At 36.1% G+C, this 23519-nt stretch overlaps 1 protein-coding gene across 1 annotated transcript; it reads left to right on the forward strand.

Annotated features, from left to right (window-relative positions):
• Window positions 1-1384: 1384 nt before the first annotated feature.
• On the forward strand, window positions 1385-23096 carry LOC129308598 (15-cis-phytoene desaturase, chloroplastic/chromoplastic). The gene is made up of 15 exons (XM_054949824.1): window positions 1385-1556; window positions 1760-2032; window positions 2119-2251; window positions 2724-2812; window positions 3407-3464; window positions 5087-5242; window positions 5998-6146; window positions 6267-6386; window positions 19745-19958; window positions 20049-20151; window positions 20972-21019; window positions 21607-21652; window positions 21825-22012; window positions 22219-22381; window positions 22651-23096. Exons 2-15 carry the CDS (start codon window positions 1817-1819, stop codon window positions 22705-22707), a joined length of 1740 nt encoding a protein of 579 aa, XP_054805799.1. The 5' UTR covers window positions 1385-1556; window positions 1760-1816; the 3' UTR covers window positions 22708-23096.
• Window positions 23097-23519: the final 423 nt, after the last annotated feature.

A 23519-nucleotide genomic window follows, 5' to 3' on the forward strand; every position in this document is an offset into this window, starting at 1 on the left:
TGATTTATGGAACAGAGAAAACCTATTTTACCAAATTGCAGACAGAGCTCCTAACTTGCTCCCATTGACTTTGAAAAAAGAGAGTATTAAAACCATCAGGTCTAGGAGATTTAAGTCCACCCATATTAAAAATATCTTTTTTTGATTTCCTCATCTTGAAAATTACTTGCTAAATCATCTAACATAGATCTATTGATTTCAAGGAACCTCGTAGACGTACTCAGATTCTGTCTCTCTTCATTCTCTGCTTCAAACAAATTTTTAAAAAATGAAAGAGCAACCTTCTGAATATCTTCTACCTCATAAATCCAATCATCATCATCATTTCATAAGCATGAAATTCTATTTCTCTTTCTTCAAGCATTCACCCTTGCATGAAAGTACTTGGAGTTTTTATCACCAAATTGGAACCACTCACACTTAGCTTTTTGAAATTAGAGAAGGCTTTCTTGATTTAAAACTTCTTCAAGTTCTAGCCAAAGCTTAGCTTGCAACTCCTTAATAGCTTGTGAATTACAACTAAGTTGAACCATTTTAGTCAATCCCTCAATTCTATAAGAATGTGACATTTTTTTCAACCCAAATGACCAAAAACCCTCTTTTTTCAAATATTAATCTCTTTAGCAAACAAAGCCATATTTACATTCCAAACTTCTAATTCTTTCCATTTTTTTCTTCACAAAGTGACCAAAGTCACTAACAAGCACCCAAGATGCCTTAAAGTAAAATGGCCTTTCATGATACACTGCATCCCTCTCATCCTCATAGAATTTTAAAAGAATAAGATGATGGTCAGATTTTAAAAAAAGAAAAGTTTATAACCTTAACATCCTGGAACTTTTTTTTGCACACGGATCATTGAACAAACATAAAAAACTATTTTACCACAAAGTTTATCCAAACATAAAAAAGTATGTTGAACTAGCTTTTGCTCCTCTTAAGTTTGGGCCTCCAAACGTGAGTTTCAACATAATCCATACCTAGCCTCAACTGGCATTCTCCCATTCATCCTTCTGTGTTATTTTTTGTTTTGCCCTGTTATCGTATTCTTTTCTTTGATTCGTATTATTTCAATTAGAAGCTGACGGAACCAAAATTCTGAATGAGCTGTGATTATTAATTTATTGTGCAAAAAATTAGAAGCTGACGGAGGGAGGTTACTTTATTCATCAGAGAGAGACTTTCAGAAGGATTAAATGAAAAATTTGGCACGTTGTGAATGAAAGATTGAAAGCCGTAATCCTCAAAATAAGAAAAAACACTGCTTTGTTTGAATTGTAATTTGGTACCGGACTAAAGATCCCTCAGAAAAATGTTCGCTTTGGTTAATGAGTTTGTCACTTTGCGGCAACTTTGCTCACACTACCCACGCGAGAATATTCTAAAAAAGGCCAAACCACCACCCCACAGAAACAGATGATGCGTTTGGTGCTATCTCCACAATTTCCACCGGCTTTCTTTCTTTCTCAAACTTCTCTATCCCTACTCTTACTGAATTGTCAGGGATGTCGTTCCTGTAGCTTCCCATTTTTGCTTGAACTCCTTTTCTCTCTCGAGTAATCTTCAATTTCCTTTTAGATTCATGAATTCAGTTCTCTGGTCATGCTGCGGTGCAAGTGTTTGAGCTTTTTCTTGTTGGAAATTTTCGTATGAAAAATCCCAAATTTTATCAGATTATAGATGCCCTTGAAAATAATAAGTTTGTCTTCTTGTTGTAGCTTGATTATTTGGGTTTGTAATATTTGAACTTACCTTTCAGGCCTCTGAAAGCTGAATTCTAAGCTCCAATTCCCAGTCGGAATTCGGCTGCGGTATAATGGCTGTATGTGGGTGTATATCTACGGTTAACATGAATTGGCAGAGTGATATAAAGGGAACGAGAGGTATAGGACCTCCCCCAGGATTTGGTTATAGGAACACATCAAGCCAAAAAATTTCGTTAGCTTTTGGAGGAAGCGAGTCCATGGGTCTTAGATTGAGACTTCCTTGCTCACGCCTTGTTAAAAGCAGTTTGAGGAATTATGGCTTGCAGGTTAGTATGCTTCGGTGGGTATTATTTAATCCGTTCCTCGTTGGGTGATCTATTCGGTAAATATTAACGTCTGACTTGCAACACAGGTAGTTTGCGTAGACTGTCCAAGGCCAGAGCTTGAAAATACAGTTAATTTCTTAGAAGCAGCTTACTTGTCTTCAACATTTCGCACTTCGTCACGTCCAACCAAACCATTAGAGGTTATTATTGCGGGTGCAGGTAAAGGGAGTCTATGCCAACTGATAGTAATGTTTGTGCCCATTTGTTTTTTTTTTTTAAAAAAAGAACTTGTAATTTTGTGGCTAATTGGTTGTCTTCTTTGCTGAGCTATATGATTTATCTGATTTTATTTGAAGAACTTCCTCATAAGCTGGATTCCATAATCTAATATTATGATTTCTTTCTCTTCTTCCTTTTTCATTCTTAGGGTGTGATGACATCATGAAGGAAGGCTCTTCCTTCCTTCTAGTAATTATATTAAGCTGGTTTGCGTTTTTCTGTGGTGACATGGAGAAAGAGAGACATTCACTTACGCAGATGTCATTTTGAGTGTAGAAAAGTTTGCTATTTACTTCTTCTTTGTGTCTTCCAATAGTCCAAACTTATATTAGTCAGCTTGTTCCTTGGTTTAGGAGAATTTCATATGTCAATTCTCTAACACCTCCAAATCATTCTGTTGTATTTGTCACAGGGTTAGCTGGTTTGTCGACTGCTAAATATTTGGCAGATGCTGGTCATAAACCTATACTACTGGAGGCAAGAGATGTTCTAGGTGGAAAGGTTTTCCTGCTAACTTGTCTTTGTGCTAGAAAACTTACATTTATTTTTGCTTGCTGATTAATACTGTATGCGTATGATTGTATACGATATGACTAAAAGGTAGTTAGGAGGGTAAAAAGGGGAATTAATGGGATAGTTGTGAGTCAATAGTAGAAAAAGCACTGGGCAGTTAGCTGGAGATATGGTGTCTGTTAGAGTCATTGGGTTTATTAGGAGCTGTTTAGGAGCTAAGTTGAATTCCCACAAATGATCAACTGCCTCTCAAGTAGTGTAGTATAAGAGAGGAAAAGGGTGATGCACAGGTGTGAAGGAAATAGAAGTCTTGGCCATTATGATTCACACCTGTGCATCTATTTCCTTCACATGAGACATCTACTTGACATCTTTTTTCTCTACCATTATTCAATGGATATGTCTTTTTTTTTTTTTTTTGGGTCAGGATATGTCAGGTTCACATGTGCAACAATTCCTCTGTTTTTGTTCTTCTCTGAGAGTCTGAATTGAGAGGTCTGAACTGTATTGGAAGGCTCGTTACAGATTAATTACATACATGAAGCTTAGTTATTGTATTTCAATTTTGTCTCGTTTCCTAAGGTTGCTGCCTGGAAAGATGAAGATGGTGACTGGTATGAGACTGGCCTACACATATTCTGTAAGTTCATTAAACGTGTGGCCTTCAGTTTTTCTGTCTTATAATCATGTAAAAGTTTATTGATAATATATGTAATTAGAAACTATTAATATATCTATTTTATGTGTTTCCTTAAAATGCTTCTGTAAGGCCTCCTGTAATGTTTTGCTTCAAGAGCATCTTTCCCTTGGAGATTTTTTAAGCATTAAGTATCTATTTGTTTTTTCTTTTTTTTTTTCAATGTTGCATGTTAGACATAATCTCTGTTTCTATGTTCTTTTTGTTATATGGTTACTCTTTTCATGGTGGTTCTTACAAGAACTGATCATTATTGAAAATGCTTACCTATAAAGCCATCTTACTTGGGGAAAATTATTCCTTTATGTTTTTCATTGCTAAAAGTTAGTTGGATGAGTCAAAGATTGTTGCTCTTCAAGCCAATGGTTCTAATTCTGATTGCAATGCAAGTCAGTGGTTGACCTGTTGAGTTATTTTCTGGCCCACATTAATTTTAAGACTGATTGACTGAAATGGTAGAGAAGCAAGACCTAACATTTTAAATGCTCTAGTTGCTTTCATATGTGATTCGATTGATCATGAAGTGATGCACTGGGGTTAGGTATGAAGAACTTGCCTAGTTTCATGAAAAGAAACTTCTGCTCAAATTCAGCAAAAAAAGATATATGTATATGAATTATCATTTGATCACCTATAAAAGGAATGCTTATTTATAAGGGAGAAATGTGACGAGCACAAGTCCAAAGGGAGAGTCCATTCCAAAAGACTAGTCTGTTGGGTAGGAGAACCTCCCACACTGACAAACCCTACAATACTTGTGAGGCTTCCTGATGTGGGACTCATGACAATGTCACCTTGTCAAGAGCCGACGTCCCCGGTGGCTTCACTCCACAGCACTTCACTTAGCCTTCTGCCGATCAGAACCCTCCGTGGGTAACCTTTTCCGTGACACCGGCCTTTCAATGAAAGCCTCTCAATGAAAGCATCAGTGTGACCAGCACAAATCCAAAGGGAAAGCCCATCCCAAAAGACTAGCCTATTGGGTGGGAAAGCCCCTCACGCTTATAAACCCCACAATACTTGTGAAACTCCCCGATGTGGGACTCGTGACAAGAAACCTGCCCCTAATAAGTCTTGTATATTAACAATGAAAAAGCCTCCTAACTAAATAAAATTGAATTGTATAATGATGACGATGATAAAAGTTACAAAAATACTATTAATCTGAGGAAACAATTAATATTTTGTTTAAATCAAAATTGAAAGTTTTTCTCAAGAAGTTGACCTTATGAAGGGGGATCATAATGCTTATGTGCAACAAATTACACGTCAAGGATCATGATCAGTTAGTCTGTGTTTAATTAATTTTACTTGTTGAAGGTTTACCATACATCTTAAACTTTACCTGGCCTTTTGGAGTGTCATTGTATTTTATTACTAATTTGGAAGCAAATTGCATACATGCTATAAGCTATTATTATGTCTCTCTCTTGTTGTTTTCTTTCTAGGTTGATTTGATTAGAAGCAATCTATTCTAAAATTTAGTAAATTATATTATTGCGATTATCTGAATCCTGTTCCGTTTTAGTTATCCTTACACTATGAACATTTTTTATGCTGCAAAGTTGGGGCATACCCCAATGTTCAGAATCTATTTGGAGAACTGGGTATTAATGATCGTTTACAGTGGAAGAAGCATTCTATGATTTTTGCTATGCCAAACATGCCTGGACAGTTCAGCCGATTTGATTTTCCTGAAGTCCTGCCTGCTCCTTTAAATGGTAAAATGTTTGCATTTACCATTGTAAAACTTGATATATGTTATATCTTTTATATGCTTTCTTGAAGTTGGATGTCTTTAAAAGCAGTGAAGAATCAATTGTAGGTTTGATTTGGAATGTTGTCTGTGTCCCTAGTGCTAGAAAATCTACAATAGTAGAACTTTTCCTTTGTCTGCTGCAGATTGTATGCTTGTGCTTGCCCTCTTCCTGTCTATGATATGGTAATGACTTCAAAGCTGGAATTCAGATGAAGTAACTTTTAGTTTCGTTTGAAGTTTTAGCAAGTCCATGCTTGTTGACTTTTAAACATATCTTAATTTTTCAGAAGGGTTATCTGGTTTATCCAGTCTATCTGCGGACCTTGCTGCTAATAAGGCAAACCTTGCTCCTAATAGATGGATTTTTTCAAATTAAAAAGAAAGCCCTTCATAGAAACTTGTTTGAAGTTGTCTAATCTTTTAGCTGTCCAACAACTTAAAGCTGAAATGAGTACAAATATTTTGCTTTTGTTCTTTTTTAATTGATTTTAGTTTTATGTGTTATTCACATATTATATGTGTGTGTGCGCTTTTCACATTCTAATTTTCAGGATGAGAAGATATTTTATCTTTTAAGCAGAACTGACAGATAGTTTAGGTTCCCATTCTTTATTTCAACAATTCTTGCATACTTCTGCTACCTTTTGCTCTGGATTTTTCTTTCCCTGATTGTTATATAGTGTTCACTAGTGTGCATTTTGTGATTTTGATTAATAGGAATATGGGCAATATTGAGGAACAATGAGATGCTGACCTGGCCCGAGAAAGTCAAGTTTGCTTTTGGATTGCTGCCAGCTATTCTTGGTGGGCAAGATTATGTTGAGGCTCAAGATGTTTTGTCTGTTCAAGAGTGGATGAGAAAACAGGTGCAGTGATTTTTTTGATCGTTGGTTGCTGGCAAACTTTCAACGGATCTAAGTCGCTTGGCTACTTCACAATCCTAGATCATGAGAAAGCAGATGTAACATGTTTTCTCTTCATTGCAGGGTGTACCTGATCGAGTAACTGATGAGGTGTTCATAGCAATGTCAAAAGCCCTAAACTTCATCAACCCTGACGAACTTTCAATGCAGTGTATCTTGATAGCTTTAAACCGATTTCTTCAGGTGCAATCATTTCCTTTTCTCAAATAGTATTGTCTCAAAAGATCTGTTGATACCCTGTGTTAGGTGCTGAAAATAACAAAAGGGAATAAGAAGAACAAATCTATTAAGATGATTTAAAGTAAGAATCTCGTTTTGTATTTCTCTCAATAGCCACACTTAGGAGAATTTTCAAAGAGTTTAAAAGATTGTTTTATTGATGATGATATGTTAGCTTTTAAGTTGCTGGTTATATTTATGAAGCCAAACAAAATAATGAATGAAATCTAGAAATTGGATAATTAAATAAAAAACTAAATAAAATCTCCTAGAATCTAAATCTAAATGAAATCTAAATAAAATACTCAATGAGATCTAAATAAAATCTAAAACTAAATATTTGAATAAAATATGAAGAAATATAAAATCTCCTGAAATATTTAAATCAAATAGAATCCATTCTAATTTATCTTTTAATGCTTCCTTCTTGAATAAGTCTTTATTTCAATTCTATCTAGAATCTTATCATTACTCCCCTTAAAAACTCAACTTGTCCTCAAGTTGAAAAGGGGGAAATTGAGCGTGCAAGAGGTCATAGTGCTCCCAGCTAGACTCTTCCATAAGTTGCCCATTCCATTGCACCAATAACTCTAGCAAGTGATGGCAAGTCCATTGATGATCTAAGACAGGGTGAGGCATCACATGTAACTCAAAATCAACCGATAACGGTAAGGAAGTTGGGGTAAGCGGTGGATCCATCTCATGAGTTTGTCACAAGAGAGATACATGGAAAATTGGGTGAATATGAGGAGTTGCCGGAAGTTCCAATTCACAAGCCACCTTTCCAATCTTTCGAAGAATCTTGTAGGGCCCAGAGAAATGAGGTGATAATTTTTCAAATTTTCGCTTAGTAAGTGATTGTTGGCAAAAAGGCTAAACCTATAGCCAAACGACATCGGCTACAACATATTTGACTTCCCTCCTATGCTTGTCAGCATAAGCCTTCATCCGATCCTGAGCCTTGTGCAAATCATTCTTCAACAGTCTGAGCATTGCATCCCTGGTTTCTAATTGATCTTTCAAATCAGCTACAAGTGTTTCTCCTTTCACATAAAGAAGTAGGGGAGGGGGGTCTCTCCCATATACTAGCTTGAAAGGAGAAGAGTTGGTTGATATATAATGACCTGTGTTGTACGAGTATTCAACCTAACAAAGAAACTTGTGCCAAGACCGGGGTTGCTCATGTGCAAAACATTGTAGATAGGCTTCAAGACGGTGATTGACCACCTCTATTTGACCATTAGTTTGGGAATGGTAAGTAGTACTCATTTTTAACGTAGTCTAGCTTAATCAGAATAACTCTTGTCAGAAGGAGCTCATGAAGATAAGGTCCCTATTAGAGATAATTTAGCGAGATACCACATGTAGTTAGATAATTTCCTCACAAAAGATAATGGCAACCTTCTTTGTAGTGTAAGGATGTGCAAGAGCAATAAAATGGGCATATTTACTCAAACAGTCTACCACTATCAAAATGACCTCAAAACCACTAGATTTCGGAAGACTGGTGATACAATCAAGTAAGATGTCCTCCTAAATATGAGAGGGTAAAGGTAAGGGTTGAAGAAGGCCCACTGGTGCCAAAGTTTTATACTTATTTTGTTGACAAGTGGCACAATGTCTCATGTATGCCTTTACATCTTCTTTCATCACAGGCCAGTAAAAATTCTTTGAGAGACACTTAAATGTTTTAAGAAAATCTCCGTGCCCCCTAATAGCCGTGGAGTGGGCTTCAGCTAGTAACTTCAGTCGCAATTGTGATGTATAAGGAATGACAACTTTGTGGTAATAGAAAAGTTTTTGGTTAGCCAGGTGGAATTTAGGTCGAGATGACAGATCTTTTTGCAGATCTTGCATTATTGCATTAGTGAAAGGATCTAATGCTAGCTCAAAAGAAAGGTCATACAACTCGGAAGTGAAAGGGATTGCCAATTGAAAAAAAATCTGCATGCTGTGGTCATCTGGACAATGCATCTGCGCCCTTATTTTTCACTCCTGCCTTGTAGATGATAGTAAAATTAAATGGTAAGAGCTTGATGATCAACCTCTATTGAGTATTGGTTGTGATGCGTTGTCGTAGTAAATATTGAAGGCTAGCGTGATTTGTTCTCATGAAGAAATGCCTCCCTAGTAGGTAATGGCGCCATTTTTGTGTTGCAAGAACTAATGCTAAGAGTTCGCTGAGGTAAGCAATGAAATGGTTGTTTTGCATAAGGATAGCTCTAGTTCCTTCTGTTGATGCATTGCATTCAATTGTAAATTCCTTCTTTAAGATTCATTCTCTACAATATGAATACATACCAATCCATGTTAATAGAATCAATAGGTGCCATAATATTTTTGTTAATATATTCTAGCTATCAATATTCAAGCAAGTCATTGTATAACAAGACAATTTTAAATTATAATCAAAATCACTTTACATGTCCATGAACACTTCCATATTTTTATATCATAACTACCAGTGGTCTCCACAAAAAAATTGACAAGTGAGAGAAACAATTTGACAAGTTTTATATCATAATTATATGTTTATATACAAGTAGGAACAAATTTACATTAGTAAAAACAATCATTAAGGCAATAACAACTTCACAATGTTGTATTTACAAGTAGATTTACATTATTAACAACTAATTTCAAATTGTTCACAAACTGTGACAAGCACTAGTATGAGACAAATCTTCATGGATCTACTAATATGAAAATGAAGTTGACTCATGCCTTATCTGATAGAAAATTAAAATGAAACTATGACATGCCAATTTGAAGACTCATTCCTCATTTGATATAATGGGGTGGTCGATCTTCATAAGCCATAATTTTGCTTGCTTTATGCACTATTACAGCACATTCATGTGAGAATGAGAATTATAATATTAACAACATAACATAAAGCTTTTAACAATAAGAATTATAATATTAACAACATAAATTTACCATACAAACATGTATATCATTAATATTTTAACTCTAATTACTTTATCAATACTAGACGAAGTCATAAATTTATAATAAGAATTATAATGTTAACAATATAATATAAAGCTTTTAGCAACTCACCATACAATGACAAAACTTTCAATAGCCAATAGCTTTATATTTGCAAATTTTAACATTAACACTTTATATCAACTAAAAGCACCAACTCTTTCATGCCAATCGATTGATCCATTCTATGCTCATTTGCCATACTAAAACCATACTCATGCCCATACTCATACCCATACCCATACCAATACCATATATGTATTTAACAGATAATGCCTCTAATCACTATAAATGATAGTATTTTACCTCCACATGATTCATCACTGCCAAGCCGTCCTCCAAAAACATCCTTAGTCGACACCCGTCTTGTTTGTTTCGAATCAAATTACATGGAGAAGGAAGAATCATATTACATTGAATGCATAATCAAGAAGAAGGGGAATGAATCTCATGGGCTCGTGGGTGATAAATCTTACCAACCACTCCTCCTTGAGGTGAACATTGAGAAATAGAGAACTGCATGTTGAACTTTTCCTTTTCATGCACATTTCTTTCTTTCATTATTATCTGCTAATTCTTTCTTTGTTTACAGAAAGGTATGTTTATCTTTTTTGCATTCAAGTTATTTTTAGTTCAATCCTAGAGGACTAAAATGAAGTTTCAGGTTCTTTAGGGACCCACCAGAAATTATGTGTCTTTTTAGGCCCTTAACTGAAATTCTCCCTAGATTTAATCATACTTTAGTACTATTTAAGCTTAAGGAGAGCTTTAACAGTGTTGGTAATTAAGGAGTAAAGCTTTAACCTCCCAAAAGTTTGAGATAACCGAAGGAAATTTGGTTTATGCATTTGTTTGTTGATTAATTATATGTTGAACTAAATGATTTGAAAACCAAATGATGTTTATAAACTAACATTTGATGCAAAATATGACAATGTGATTAAGTGTGTGTGATGTGTTAAAATCAATGAAAATGATGTGTACATATGTGTATGCTTACGAGATTGTTGTTATTGAGTAAAAGCATGTACATATAGAAATGAGCAACATGAGAGTTAATTGCAAATTGAAATATGTATTGAGTATGATGGAAATAAATTGTGATGAGCATGATATAATGTGATTAATGTCAATAGAACTGCATACTAAGTGTTGATGTGTGCGTGACATGATCATGTATAGTGAAATTTCACCTAGGGAGAGGAATAAAGATAAAATCTACAAGTGAATACTGATTGACATTTATAGAGCTAAATCTCTATATTGAAGTATTAGCTGAAGACAAAATAGATAGCCTTAATAGTGGAGGTGCTGAATGATACTGATTTTGAGGTCATTCTCCCTTGAAGAAATTACTCTTCCCTTAGGATGTTACATCCATGTCTATTTAAGTAGTGGATTCCTCTTCTTTTTCTCTCATCTCTCTCATTTCTAGCCCTAACGCACAACTCACTGCATCAGCATATGATGTAAACTAACTCATTTGTGGAAACATAGGCTAATATATATGTAAAGGTAACCCCCTCACAAATCTTTTAATCTATTATTTCTCTATTGGAACTAAGTAAGGTGCATAACGTAAGAGCTTTATGTAAAGAACCTTATACTGTGCACATACATATTACTGCATTTCAATGTCTCAAATATAGTAGCTTGTTGTTCTCAAACACTTTGTGGAAGAAATTGGTTGAGAAATTTTTTTCTAGATTCCTCCCATGACATAAGAGGATATCTTGCTTGCTTTCCTGGATGAATTGATCGGATCCACATCTCAATAATATTCTTCAACTGAAAAATAGGAAACTCAACATACTGCTCATCAAGACATCCAAATGGTTGGCAAAGCTTCTCAATATCATCAAGAAATTGTTTTGCATCCTCTTCAACATTAGATCCAGAGAAAGTAAAAGGTTTCAATTTAATAAAATCTATCAAGCTTACTCTAGCAACATTTCTTTAACAATCACTTGAGGTTCTTCTTCAGTAGTTGGAATTGATGATGTAGCAACTTCAATAGACTAAGAACCTTTTAATTCACCCTCAGGATTGACATTTATGGGAGGCCTAGTACTTCTACCAACCTGACATATTCCCCTTCCATGACCTTAAGCTTGACCTTGCCCTTGACCTTCAGGGGGTAAAGGATTAGACTAAATAAGTACTCTATTAGAAGCTTCATTTCTAATGGACCTACTATTGTGTTGGGCAACTATAAGATGGGTGCTATCATCAAAGCAAGCTTGAGGCGATTAAAGGCCTCTAAGCCGGTTCAGACCATAAGAAGGCATCTCGAAATTCTTCACAAAACGTCATTTATATCTAGAAAGGCCTAAAAACCCATGTAACTCCTTCGCATTTTTAGGAATAGGCCATTCTTGTACTGCCTCTACCTTTTTAGCCTCAACTTTAGCTCCTTGGGCTGAAATTTTGTGCCCTAAGAAGGGGACTCTTGGTCTCCCAAAAAAGCATTTTCTTAAATTGACATAGAACACACTTTCCTATAGGGTCCACAAGATTGTACACAAGCGATCTTGCTGCTGCTGAAAAGAGGAAATGTAGATTAAAATATCATCAAAAAAGACCAATACAAATTTTTGCAAATAGGGACGAAATAAATCATTCATAGTTGTTTGAAAAGTAGCTGGAGCATTAGTTAAACTGAAAGGCATGACTGTGAATTCATAGTGCCCGGAGTGAGTTCAAAACACTGTTTTGTAAATATCTTCGGGTAACATCTTAATTTTGTGGTAGCTAGGTCATAGATCCAGTTTGGAAAAATAAACTGTCTCGTGTAATTCGTCTAATAACTCATCAATGTTGGAAATTAGATACTTGTTTAGGATTATATGCTATTCAACTTTCGGTAATATACACAAAAACGCCATGAGCCATCTTTCTTTGTGACCAATAAGACTGGCTGGCAAATGGACTAGAACTAGGTTGAATAAACTTTTTCTTTTTTAGTAATTTTTTGACTTGCTTCTCAATCTTAGTGTTTTGATAATGTGGGTACCTATGCAGTCGTAAATTGGGAGGTTTGGCCTCTTAGTAGTAGGGAAATGGCATGGGAGTGATTTCAAAATGGAGGTAAATTTGTGGGTTCTTCAAAAACAGATGAAAATTCTACAAATGAAGGATCTGGGTTGAAATATTGGAAAGGTTTAGATTCAATGGAAGCTTCTAATTGTTGCACTGAATTAAATTGAGCACCTCTTGTGGTATTAGGGACTCTTTGTAGCTTATACCTCTTGCCATTTAACCAGAAAATCATAAAAAGTTCATTCCAATTGGCTTGCACTGTTTTAAGAGAGGCCAGCCGCTTAATATTGAGAACAAGGTCAGCCCCTCCTAATGAAAATGAAAAAAAATCTTCCTTAATAGTCAGTTTAGTGAGCTTAACTCCCACATCTTTACATGCTCGATTTCATACTCAATTTTGGTTGGTTGATACCCATCATGTTTTCAATTTCTAGGGCTAAACTCACTGCCCTGTAAACTAATCCAGGCTTGTGGATTCGGACGTCCGAGCGTAACTCTTCATTCAACCCATTCAGAAAAATGCCAAGCAAGCGATACTCTGGCCAATTCTTTACTCTCGCCGATCATTTGGCAAATTTTATGTGATAGTCCTGTATTGAACTGTGGTTAGACCTAGTATTTATTATATTCAATGTAAATATTTGTTATTATTTTATGGGATACTGGGTAGTTAAGAGTAGGAAGTACGAGATTATTTCCTATTTCTCCTCTTTTTGAATCAATCTCCATGATTCTCGGAGATATGATTGTTTTCTCTCCTGTATATATTCTCGTGCATACCTTAGATGAATATACAAGAGTTTCTCGGCTCATTCACTACATGGTATCAGAGCACCGTGACTTCCCAGTGGTGTCCGACGCCGAGAACTCTGAGTCAGAAAGTACCGAGCACGAGTCGAACCCAGTTCACAGTTCTCCCATGTCGAACAGTGATGGGTCCTCGAAGACTGATCCGAGCAGGGCAGGTGGTCCCTTCGGGTCGACTACCAGCCACGAAGGATCATCGGTACACGTTATATCAGTGAAACTAAACGGTACAAACTACCGTATGTGGGCACAAGCTATGAAACTCGCGATCGGAGGCCGAGGAAAAATGGGCTATCTTGATGGCTCATCGAAGATCCCAGAAGACCCCAAGACGCAAGAGTTCCAGCAATGGCACACCGAAAATTCACTGGTATCATCATGGTTAATAAATGCCATGATTCCAGAAATTCAACAAAGCTTTATGTTTCTCCCCTCAGCCCATGAAATCTGGAAGGCAATACGAGATTCATACTCTGATGGGAAGGACTTAGCTCGGATATATAAGCTCAAAACGAAGGCATGGACACTGCAACAAGGAGAACGTGATGTCACTGCCTTCTGGTTAGAACTGAATGCTATATGGCAGGAACTAGACTTAATGACAGATGTGGAATGGTCTAGCAGTAGTGATGCAATTCGGTATAAGGAGAAAGTTGAAAATGAGCGTGTATTTCAGTTTCTTGCTGGATTAAATCAGTCCCTGGATGATGTACGAGGACGAGTCTTGAGTCGTGCACCACTTCCATCAACCAGGGAAGTTTTTTCTGAGGTACGTCGTGAAGCCTCGAGACGCAAGGTCATGCTTCCTGGCACTACCCCTACTCCAGTACCTACTCTAGATTCTGCTGCTCTTGTAAGCAAGAGCAGTGATGCAAACCAGAAGAATCAGAAAGGGAAGGTTTCTTGTGAACATTGCAAGAAGATTGGGCATACCCGTGACACTTGCTGGGATATCCATGGAAAACCGACTGATTGGAAGCCAAGAAAAGGAAAAACACGAGGATACCACGCTTCTCATGATGTGCCACCAGATAAAATAGATTCAACTTCATCAACACCAGAGATTGATAAGGAACAGCTCGGTAAGTTACTCGAGATGCTTAGTATGCTTCAGAAGAATGAGAAAAATCAGAAACCGAATCATACCGCGTCAGTGGCTCATAAAGGTAACTGTGCCTTACTTACCTCTACTAGTAACTTCAAATGGATTGTGGATACAGGGGCAACTGATCATATGACTTCAGACTCTAAGCTATTTAGTACCTATGTCCCTAGTGCTGGAAATGAGACAGTAAGTACAGCAAATGGGTCATCTTCGTCGATAGCAGGAACAGGCAGTGTTGTTATCTCTGAAGCTATGAAATTAGAACATGTTCTACATGTACCATATTTGGCCTGCAATTTGCTGTCCATTAGTAAATTAACTAAACAGGCTAATTGTTGGGCTCACTTTTGTTCCACTCATTGTATTTTTCAGGATCTCTCATCGGGGAAGATGATTGGGAGTGATAAGGTGCATAATGGTCTTTACTACCTTGATGAATCAACCGTGAGTAGTCTTTGGTCTCGAATTCAATGCAATGTCGCATCTACCTATGAAAATAAAGACTTTAAAGATCTTATGTTATGGCATAGGAGACTAGGTCACCCAAATTTTCAATATTTATGTCGTCTGTTTCCAGAATTTCAAGTCAATAAAAACACTCCATTTCATTGTACTGATTGTGAGCTCGCTAAACATCACAGATCCGTTTTCAAACCTATTGAGTACAAATCTACTCGTCCTTTTTCTATCATTCATAGTGATTTGTGGGGTCCTACTCGTGTCACTAATCGAACTAATACAAAGTGGTTCATCACATTTATTGATGATCATACTAGGATGTGTTGGGTTTACTTATTGCAAGATAAATCCTCTGTTCCCTCTGTGTTCTCTGAGTTTTATACAATGATAAAAAACCAATTTGACACCACAATTCAAGTGCTTCATACTGATAATGGAACTGAATACTTCAATAACACCATGCATATGTTTCTAACAGAACATGGAATTATTCATAAAAGCACTTGTCCGAATACCCCTCAACAAAATGGCATTGCGGAAAGGAAAAACAAACGCCTGTTAGAAGTTGCACGTGCTTTACTCTTTACCTACAATGTTCCCAAATTCTTTTGGGGTGATGCAATTCTCACAGCTACATACTTAATCAACCGCATGCCAAGTCGTGTTCTCTCTTATATTTCACCACTTGAAAAATTACAAGAATGTCACTCTGTCACTCACCTCACCACTAATATTCCCCTCAAAATCTTTGGCTGTACCACTTATGTTCATTCTCATCATTCCCATAAATTGGAACCCAAAGCTGTCAAATGTCTCTTTCTTGGTTACTCTTCCACACAAAAGGGGTATAAATGTTTTGACCCAACTACCAAACGACTTTACATCAGCCGGGACGTTACCTTTGATGAAAATGAACCTTTTTATCCAAATGCCTCAATTCAGGGGGAGAGAGGGAGTGATCTTCAGCCTTTGGAAAGTGAGAAATACTCAATCCACGATCCTTTGTTCACGAGCTTAGATCCTTTGTTACCTATACCAGAAAATTCTTGGGTTCTTAGGCCAGAAACTGAAGTGAAAAGTCTTTCAAAATATAATAAAGATGCTGGTATTGCACTGAACAAGACACCAATAACCTACTCAAGGAAGAAATGGAAAAAGAGGGAGACTATTATGACTGACGCACAACCAGAATCTGAACTGAAAGAGGTTCCTGAAGCGGAGAATGTAGAAGGTGCTGTGTTTCCTCAAGAATCCGAGGAAGAAGCAGTGACCGAAAGGAAGGAAGTGGATGAGTTAGACCTACCTATAGCTCTCAGAAAGCAACCGAGGGCCTGCACACAACATCCTATTCAGAGGTTTGTGAGTTACCATACATTATCCTCACAATTTCGTGCATTTATAACTGATCTTGACAAGGTAAAGATTCCTAATGATGTGCATGAAGCACTGAGTGTACCTGAATGGAAGAAGGCTGTAATGGAGGAAGTAAATGCCCTAGAAAAGAATGACACATGGGAGATAGTAGATCTTCCGAAAGGAAAGAAAATTGTGAGCTGTAAGTGGGTATTTACCCCTAAATATGATGCTGATGGAAAATTAGACAGATTGAAAGCAAGGTTGGTGGCAAGGGGGTTTACTCAAACATATGGCTTGGATTACAAAGAAACATTTGCACCTGTGGCCAAGCTTAACACTATCAGAATTTTGATTTCTGTAGCTGCAAACTTGGACTGGCCCCTGCATCAACTAGACATAAAGAATGCCTTCTTAAATGGTAACCTAAAAGAAGAAGTTTTCATGACTTTACCCCCAGGTTTTGAGGAAGGGAGAACCAATCAAGTGTGTAAGCTGAAAAAATCTTTGTATGGGTTAAAGCAATCACCTCGAGCTTGGTTTGACAGATTCTCAACAGTTTTGAGAGCTGAAGGGTATAAGCAGGGGTTGGCTGATCACACTATGTTTGTGAAGAGGGAAAATAGAAAAAGATGTATCCTCATTGTATATGTTGATGATATAATTGTCACAGGTGATCATAAGGAGGAGGTGGATAGAATAAAGAGGGCTCTGGGAAAGGAGTTTGAAGTGAAAGACTTAGGCAACTTGAAGTATTTTCTAGGCATGGAGGTTGCAAGGTCACAGCAAGGGATTTATGTGTCCCAAAGAAAATATATTATTGATTTACTTGCCGAAACTGGCATGTTGGGATGCAGACCTGTAGACACACCCATTGTTGTTAAGAAAAAAAAAGGGGAAACTGAAGAAGAAGAAGAAGAAGAAAAGAATGAGCCAGTAGACAAAGAAAAATACCAAAGATTAGTTGGTAAACTAATTTATCTCTCTCACACTAGACCAGACATAGCTTTCGCAGTAAGCGTTGCAGGCCAGTATATGTGCGACCCTAGAGAGAGACATATGGAAGCTGCATACAGAATCTTGAGGTACTTAAAGGGCACACCTGGAAAAGGATTGCTGTTTAAGAAACAAAACCTAAGATCTATAGAAATATATACAGATGCAGATTGGGGAGGAACATACAAGGATAAGAGGTCAACATCAGGTTACTGTTCCTTCGTATGGGGAAATTTAGTCTCTTGGAAGAGTCAGAAGCAAAGAGTGGTCTCAAGAAGTAGTGCAGAATCAGAACTAAGGGCTCTAGCTCAAGGCATCTCAGAGGTACTATGGGTAAAAAGAGTCATGGATGAGATACATGTCAGAATTGATTCCCCATTGAAGCTTTATTGTGATAATAAAGCGGCAATAAGTATGGCTCTAAATCCAGTTCAGCATGAAAGATCCAAACATGTGGAGATTGACAGACATTTTATAAGGGAAAAGGTTGAAGAAGGAGTCGTCTGTCTCATTTATCTGCCAACAAGACTCCAAGCTGCTGATGTGCTCACCAAAGGATTACAAAGAACAGCATTTGATAGTTGTATAAGCAAGTTGGACATGTTTAGTATCTATGATCCAACTTGAGGGGGAGTGTGGTTAGACCTAGTATTTATTATATTCAATGTAAATATTTGTTATTATTTTATGGGATACTGGGTAGTTAAGAGTAGGAAGTACGAGATTATTTCCTATTTCTCCTCTTTTTGAATCAATCTCCATGATTCTCGGAGATATGATTGTTTTCTCTCCTGTATATATTCTCGTGCATACCTTAGATGAATATACAAGAGTTTCTCGGCTCATTCACTACATGAACCTTCTTGCCTGATGCTATTAGGAGTTTGTCTAGATTTTAATATTCAAGTGGTCCAAAGTTCTCTTTGAAGGCCATTACAAGCTCATCCTAGTAGTGAAGAGTTTGCTCGTGGCTGATCCAAGCGAACAATTCTAGCACATCACCCTCCAGTGTCAGTGATGCTACGTCTACCTTCTCTTTTTCAGGTGTGTTATAATATTTAAAGTACTTTTCAGCCTTTAAGATTCATCCTCATGGTCACCTCCACTGAATTTTGAAAATTCAATTTTGGTGCAATGAAATTTAGTGTGCCTGTGATTTTCTTGCTCATCTTTGCTTTCTTCATTTTCATAATAGCGCCTGTGATGTGTATCTCTAGGCTTCTTGTCTTTACTGATTGTAGAGGCCTCAAGTGCCTCAACCCTTTCTTATAATAAATCAAGAGTTTCAAGCTTTTGCACCATGGTGGCTAAATTATCTAATAGGAGGGAGTTTGGATTTTCAACGTTATTGTTGGATGAGTTGTCAGAAGGGGTGGTTTCTTGGCCAATACATGTGGTAACCATGGCTCTAATGTCAAATTTTTCGGTGCTCAAAATAACAAAAGGGAATAAGAAGAGATGATTTTGAGCAATCTCATTCTATATTTCTCACTATAGCCACGCTTAGGAGAATTTTCAAAGGCTTTAAAAGGCTGTTTTATTGATGATGATATGTTAGCTTCTAAGTTGTTGGTCATATTTATAAAGCCAAACAAAATAATGAATAAATTCTAGATAACTGGATAATTAAACAAAAACCTAAATAAAATCTCCTAAAATCTAAATTTGAATGAAATCTAAATAAAATCTCTAAATAAAATACTAAATGAAATCTAAATAAAATCTAGAACGAAATATCTGAATAAAATCTGAAGAAATATAAAATCTCCTGAAATATTTAAATCAAATAAAATGAATCCTAATTTATCTTCTGACACTTCCTTCTTGAATAAGTCTTTATTTGAATTCTATCTAGATTCTTATCACCCTGTGTCATATTTTAATGGATGCAGATTAATAATCAGAAATCATTTAAGCTGTAATTAACATGATTTGTTTTAGAACAGATGATTCTTGACAAATTTTCAATTATGCGTACAAGACCATTAGCTGAAAATCATAAGCAGGTCAAACCAATTTTTAATGGAAAAATGGATCATATTTTCAAATTGTAAAGTTGAACAAAGTAGACATTACATCCTCATCTTCTTTGCTCCTAAAACAATTATAACTTTCAGAATTTCGAAGGCATATCAGATATCCATTAGGAGAATGATTTGTGTGATTGAGGAACCTAATCAAAGGAGAACCCCTGTCTAAAAGCTAGAAGGAAGAGTTTTCACTTTTCATGCTTAGAAAATAGAGAGTTCCATCTATCATACCCGGCAAATGTGGGGCTTGTATTCGCACTCATGCTTCAGCCTTCAGCTTCCAGTGACTCACATGAGTTGTGATCGCTGGGATGGCATCCCACATTTCTGTTCTATGCCATATTTGGTTTTACCCCGTGCCACGCCATGAATTATTCTTTCTGCCACCCCCTTTAGCCCATTCTATGCACATTCCCTGTTCTTTGATTTTGCTTGGAATAATGAATAGAGAGAGTGGAGTCGTGGAGGATAGTCATTTCTGTAGAGCACTGCTCTTACAAAGCAAAGCTTAATGGTTTGTATATTATTAATTATTTTAATAGGAGAAGCATGGTTCAAAAATGGCCTTTTTGGATGGGAATCCTCCAGAAAGACTTTGTATGCCAATTGTTGATCATATTCAATCCTTGGGTGGTGAAGTTCATCTGAATTCTCGCATTCAAAAAATTGAGCTGAATGATGAAGGGACTGTAAAGAACTTGTTATTAAATAATGGGAAGGTGATTGATGGGGATGCTTATGTGTTCGCGACTCCAGGTATCATTTGTCTTATGGCATCTCCTTATAATTAATTGATTTTTTTGGGCATTCTTCTGTTTCTTCACATTTTTACTTTTATTCACTTAGTTGATATCTTGAAGCTTCTTCTGCCAAGCGACTGGAAAGAAATTCCATATTTTAAGAAATTGGAGAAACTGGTTGGAGTTCCAGTCATAAATGTTCACATATGGTCAGTGATGACTTTTACTTTGGAAAACCGTCTGCTCGTCTTTATGCTTGCCAAGTTTGCTTTTATTTAATTGTTATAGTTATGGTCTTATTGTTGCTAGCAAAATGTAGAGTTTAAGAGCCTGTTTGCTTTTTTTTTATTAAAACAAAAAAAAATAAAAAATAAAAAACTCGTTGGGATAAGTGTTTTAATTTTAATTGTTTCTGAAATTGTTCTCATTTTTTATTTTTGAAAACAAAAATATGGAAACATCTTAAAGCTATTTTCATTTTACTTTTTTTTTTATTTTTTGAAATACATTACATTTGGTTATTGAAAACTATAGTCACCTTAACCAATAATTATCATAAGCCATTACCATTAATTGTTGGCAACTGTCACTATTGGCCAATTTTTTTTTTAATTCTTAAACTATTTTTAAATTAATATAATCAAATAGATTGTCTTTCTGTTTTGTTTTGAGAAGCAATTTTAAAAACTATATTGCAAAATAGTTTTTAAAAAACTAAAAAATAGGAACACAAACAAACAGGCCCTAATACTCCCATTTTAGTCGCTGGGAAAGCATGAATTGCTTATCAGCATCCTTTGAATAAAAGTAATATTCCTGACAAAGTTTTATCTTATATTTGTCCTTGCTACTAAGGTGAAGCATTAGACAGTTGTTGGACATCCCTTGCAGTGTGCACAAAATTATTTTTCATTTTCACTTTTTACATGTTAATTAATCTTTCTTCCGACAAGGACGAAGATATATTTTGATCTTAGTCAGAAGTACATTTCCCACTGGTTTGCTAACAAACATTTATGTCTTGTGCAGGTTTGATAGAAAACTGAAGAACACATATGATCACCTACTCTTTAGCAGGTCTTTCTCTTACTTTGGATAAACTAAAATGTCCAAAATGGCTCAAAATTCTGCATGCTTGATGTCTCATTTGATTCGTGGCTTATAATTTCATGTGCTGAGAAAATCAGGTTGGACCAACCAGCTCAAAAGCAAATCCTTACCTCTTAGCCATGTCATGCGTTTGTTAAATGTGCAGACCTTTATTATATTATTTGTCCACCATTGTGAAATATTCAATTTTATTTGCAAACCATAGTCTGTTATTGTTTTTATAAAGCCTAACTACCATGTGACGATCATATTCTTTCTAGAACACTCTTAGCACTCCCCTTCTAGTTGGAGCATTGATTTTATTTGCTTGGTGTTCTAAAACTTCCAATAAAATTGTGTAAGATGTTTTTGCCCCCTTGTCTGTTACCTTGGTAGTTGAGGTTTTGATGAGGACTTTGTTCATTGAGATGAGAAGGGCCTGTAACTTTGGGATAGGAGAATGTGGTAGGGTCTTATTTGCAATTTAGCTTCCAGTTATTTGTTGATTATGAAAATTGTCAATGATTTCCGGACCTCACCCTCACAGATGTACATATCTTGTTTCCTTCATGCAGAAGTCCCCTCCTGAGTGTATATGCTGACATGTCAGTAACTTGTAAGGTAAAGCCACTTCCCATTTTTAATAGATTTGTCTTGATGTATTTCCTCAAGCCACCAAGATGCATTTGTTCCCATACAATCTCTTCTCTCCTGTTGTTTTTCTCTCTTTGCACAAATCATTTTAGATTTCAGCTATTCGTGTACGCTTTTTGTGTTTTGTTATCTTATGCAGGAATATTATAGCCCAAACCAATCTATGCTGGAGTTAGTTTTTGCACCAGCTGAAGAATGGATTTCACGCAGTGATGAAGATATTATTGAGGCTACAATGAAGGAACTTTCCAAACTATTTCCGGATGAAATTTCTGCAGACCAAAGCAAAGCGAAGATCATCAAGTACCATGTTGTTAAAACACCAAGGTTTGGTTGATTTGTCATAGAGATGGATAATTCCCTAGTTCTTTGAATATTGACTGTTAAGTGTTAACTAAATGATGGAAAATTAGTTGTTATGAAATTAGTTTTTGCAGGCATTTTCACCTCCTTTCAGCTGTGTTAGATATATAGAAGATTTAGGAAGCAATTACATCTGGTTGACTCATGTGGTTGTACTGAATATTTGTCAGGTCTGTTTATAAAACTGTTCCAAATTGCGAGCCTTGCCGTCCTGTACAAAGATCTCCAATAGAGGGTTTTTATTTAGCTGGTGATTATACAAAACAAAAGTATTTAGCTTCAATGGAAGGTGCTGTTCTTTCCGGAAAGCTCTGTGCGCAGGCTATTGTACAGGTAAAGCTGGAGCCGAATGTCTTCATAGCTTGCATCAACAATATGATATAATCATTACCCAGAAATTCTATCTGGACACGCTTTGGTAGAATTCTAGAATTGGCTGAGTTCGCTATTATTTTGGGTTAGGAAAAATCATACATTTTCTGATGACATTACTTTACAAGGCCATTGATGAATAAAGCACTTCAATTATAAATATGGAAACACTTTTATTGAAAGAAAGACTAACGTGATAACATCATGAATTCTTGTCCTTAAATGTGTAGGATTCTGAGCTGCTTGTTGCTCGGGGGCAGAGAAGGAGGGTTCAAGCAAGTGTTTGACTAAATCTGGAAATGAAGATGGATTCTACGTTTGGGGATAAGCATCATTTTGAAATTTCAATCCAGTCACCATTAAAGATTCAGCTTCATGGGGAGATTTTCTAGATTCTTGAAGTCAAATGTCTTACTTATAGACCATGTGAGCAATAGTACATGAAGAAAAGCCGATTTTAGAAGATACGCGATCATTACTTCTTGTACCCTTTTGGGCTTTGCAATGGCGGAGTGGAGAGTGACCCTCATATTGTATAGCCGCAAAAGTATTCGCAGGAAGCTCTTAGTTGAGCATTCACTTGTAAGGTTATCAAGAAAGAATCAGGTTCAAAATATGGCTTGTATCGTACTTGTAAGGATGTGATATATATATATATATATATATAAGTTTATCATATTCTCCCTATAATTTTCTTGTAATTGTCGTTGTTAGTTTTATTTATTTATTTTATTGTCACTATTATTTACGTTCTGTGTTGCAACAGATGCAGCTTGTTTTTCGACCTATATAGTAGTTTCTAGTTTTCGTTATGAATTTAAAGTTGGGATTATGTACGGGTTCCGTTTTGTTAAGCCAGACCTGTATAAATTTATTTTTTATTTGGGGCAACAGGCTGTATTGTTACCTTTTTTTTTTTGTATAACAGACTGTATTGCTATTTGTAAAACTATGGGAATTATAAACTTTCATTAATGACATAGATATTTATACCAGTTAAATAATATGTTGTCTTTGGGCTTTGCGGTCTCGAATGGCGTCTGAGATTGTCAGTTTGAATTATAAAATATTTCCACTTTTCTATTATATATGATTATTT

This window comes from Prosopis cineraria, unplaced genomic scaffold, assembly GCF_029017545.1.
Source record: "Prosopis cineraria cultivar Desert tree isolate PC_DT_omini unplaced genomic scaffold, ASM2901754v1 PC4, whole genome shotgun sequence".
NCBI lineage: Eukaryota > Viridiplantae > Streptophyta > Magnoliopsida > Fabales > Fabaceae > Prosopis > Prosopis cineraria.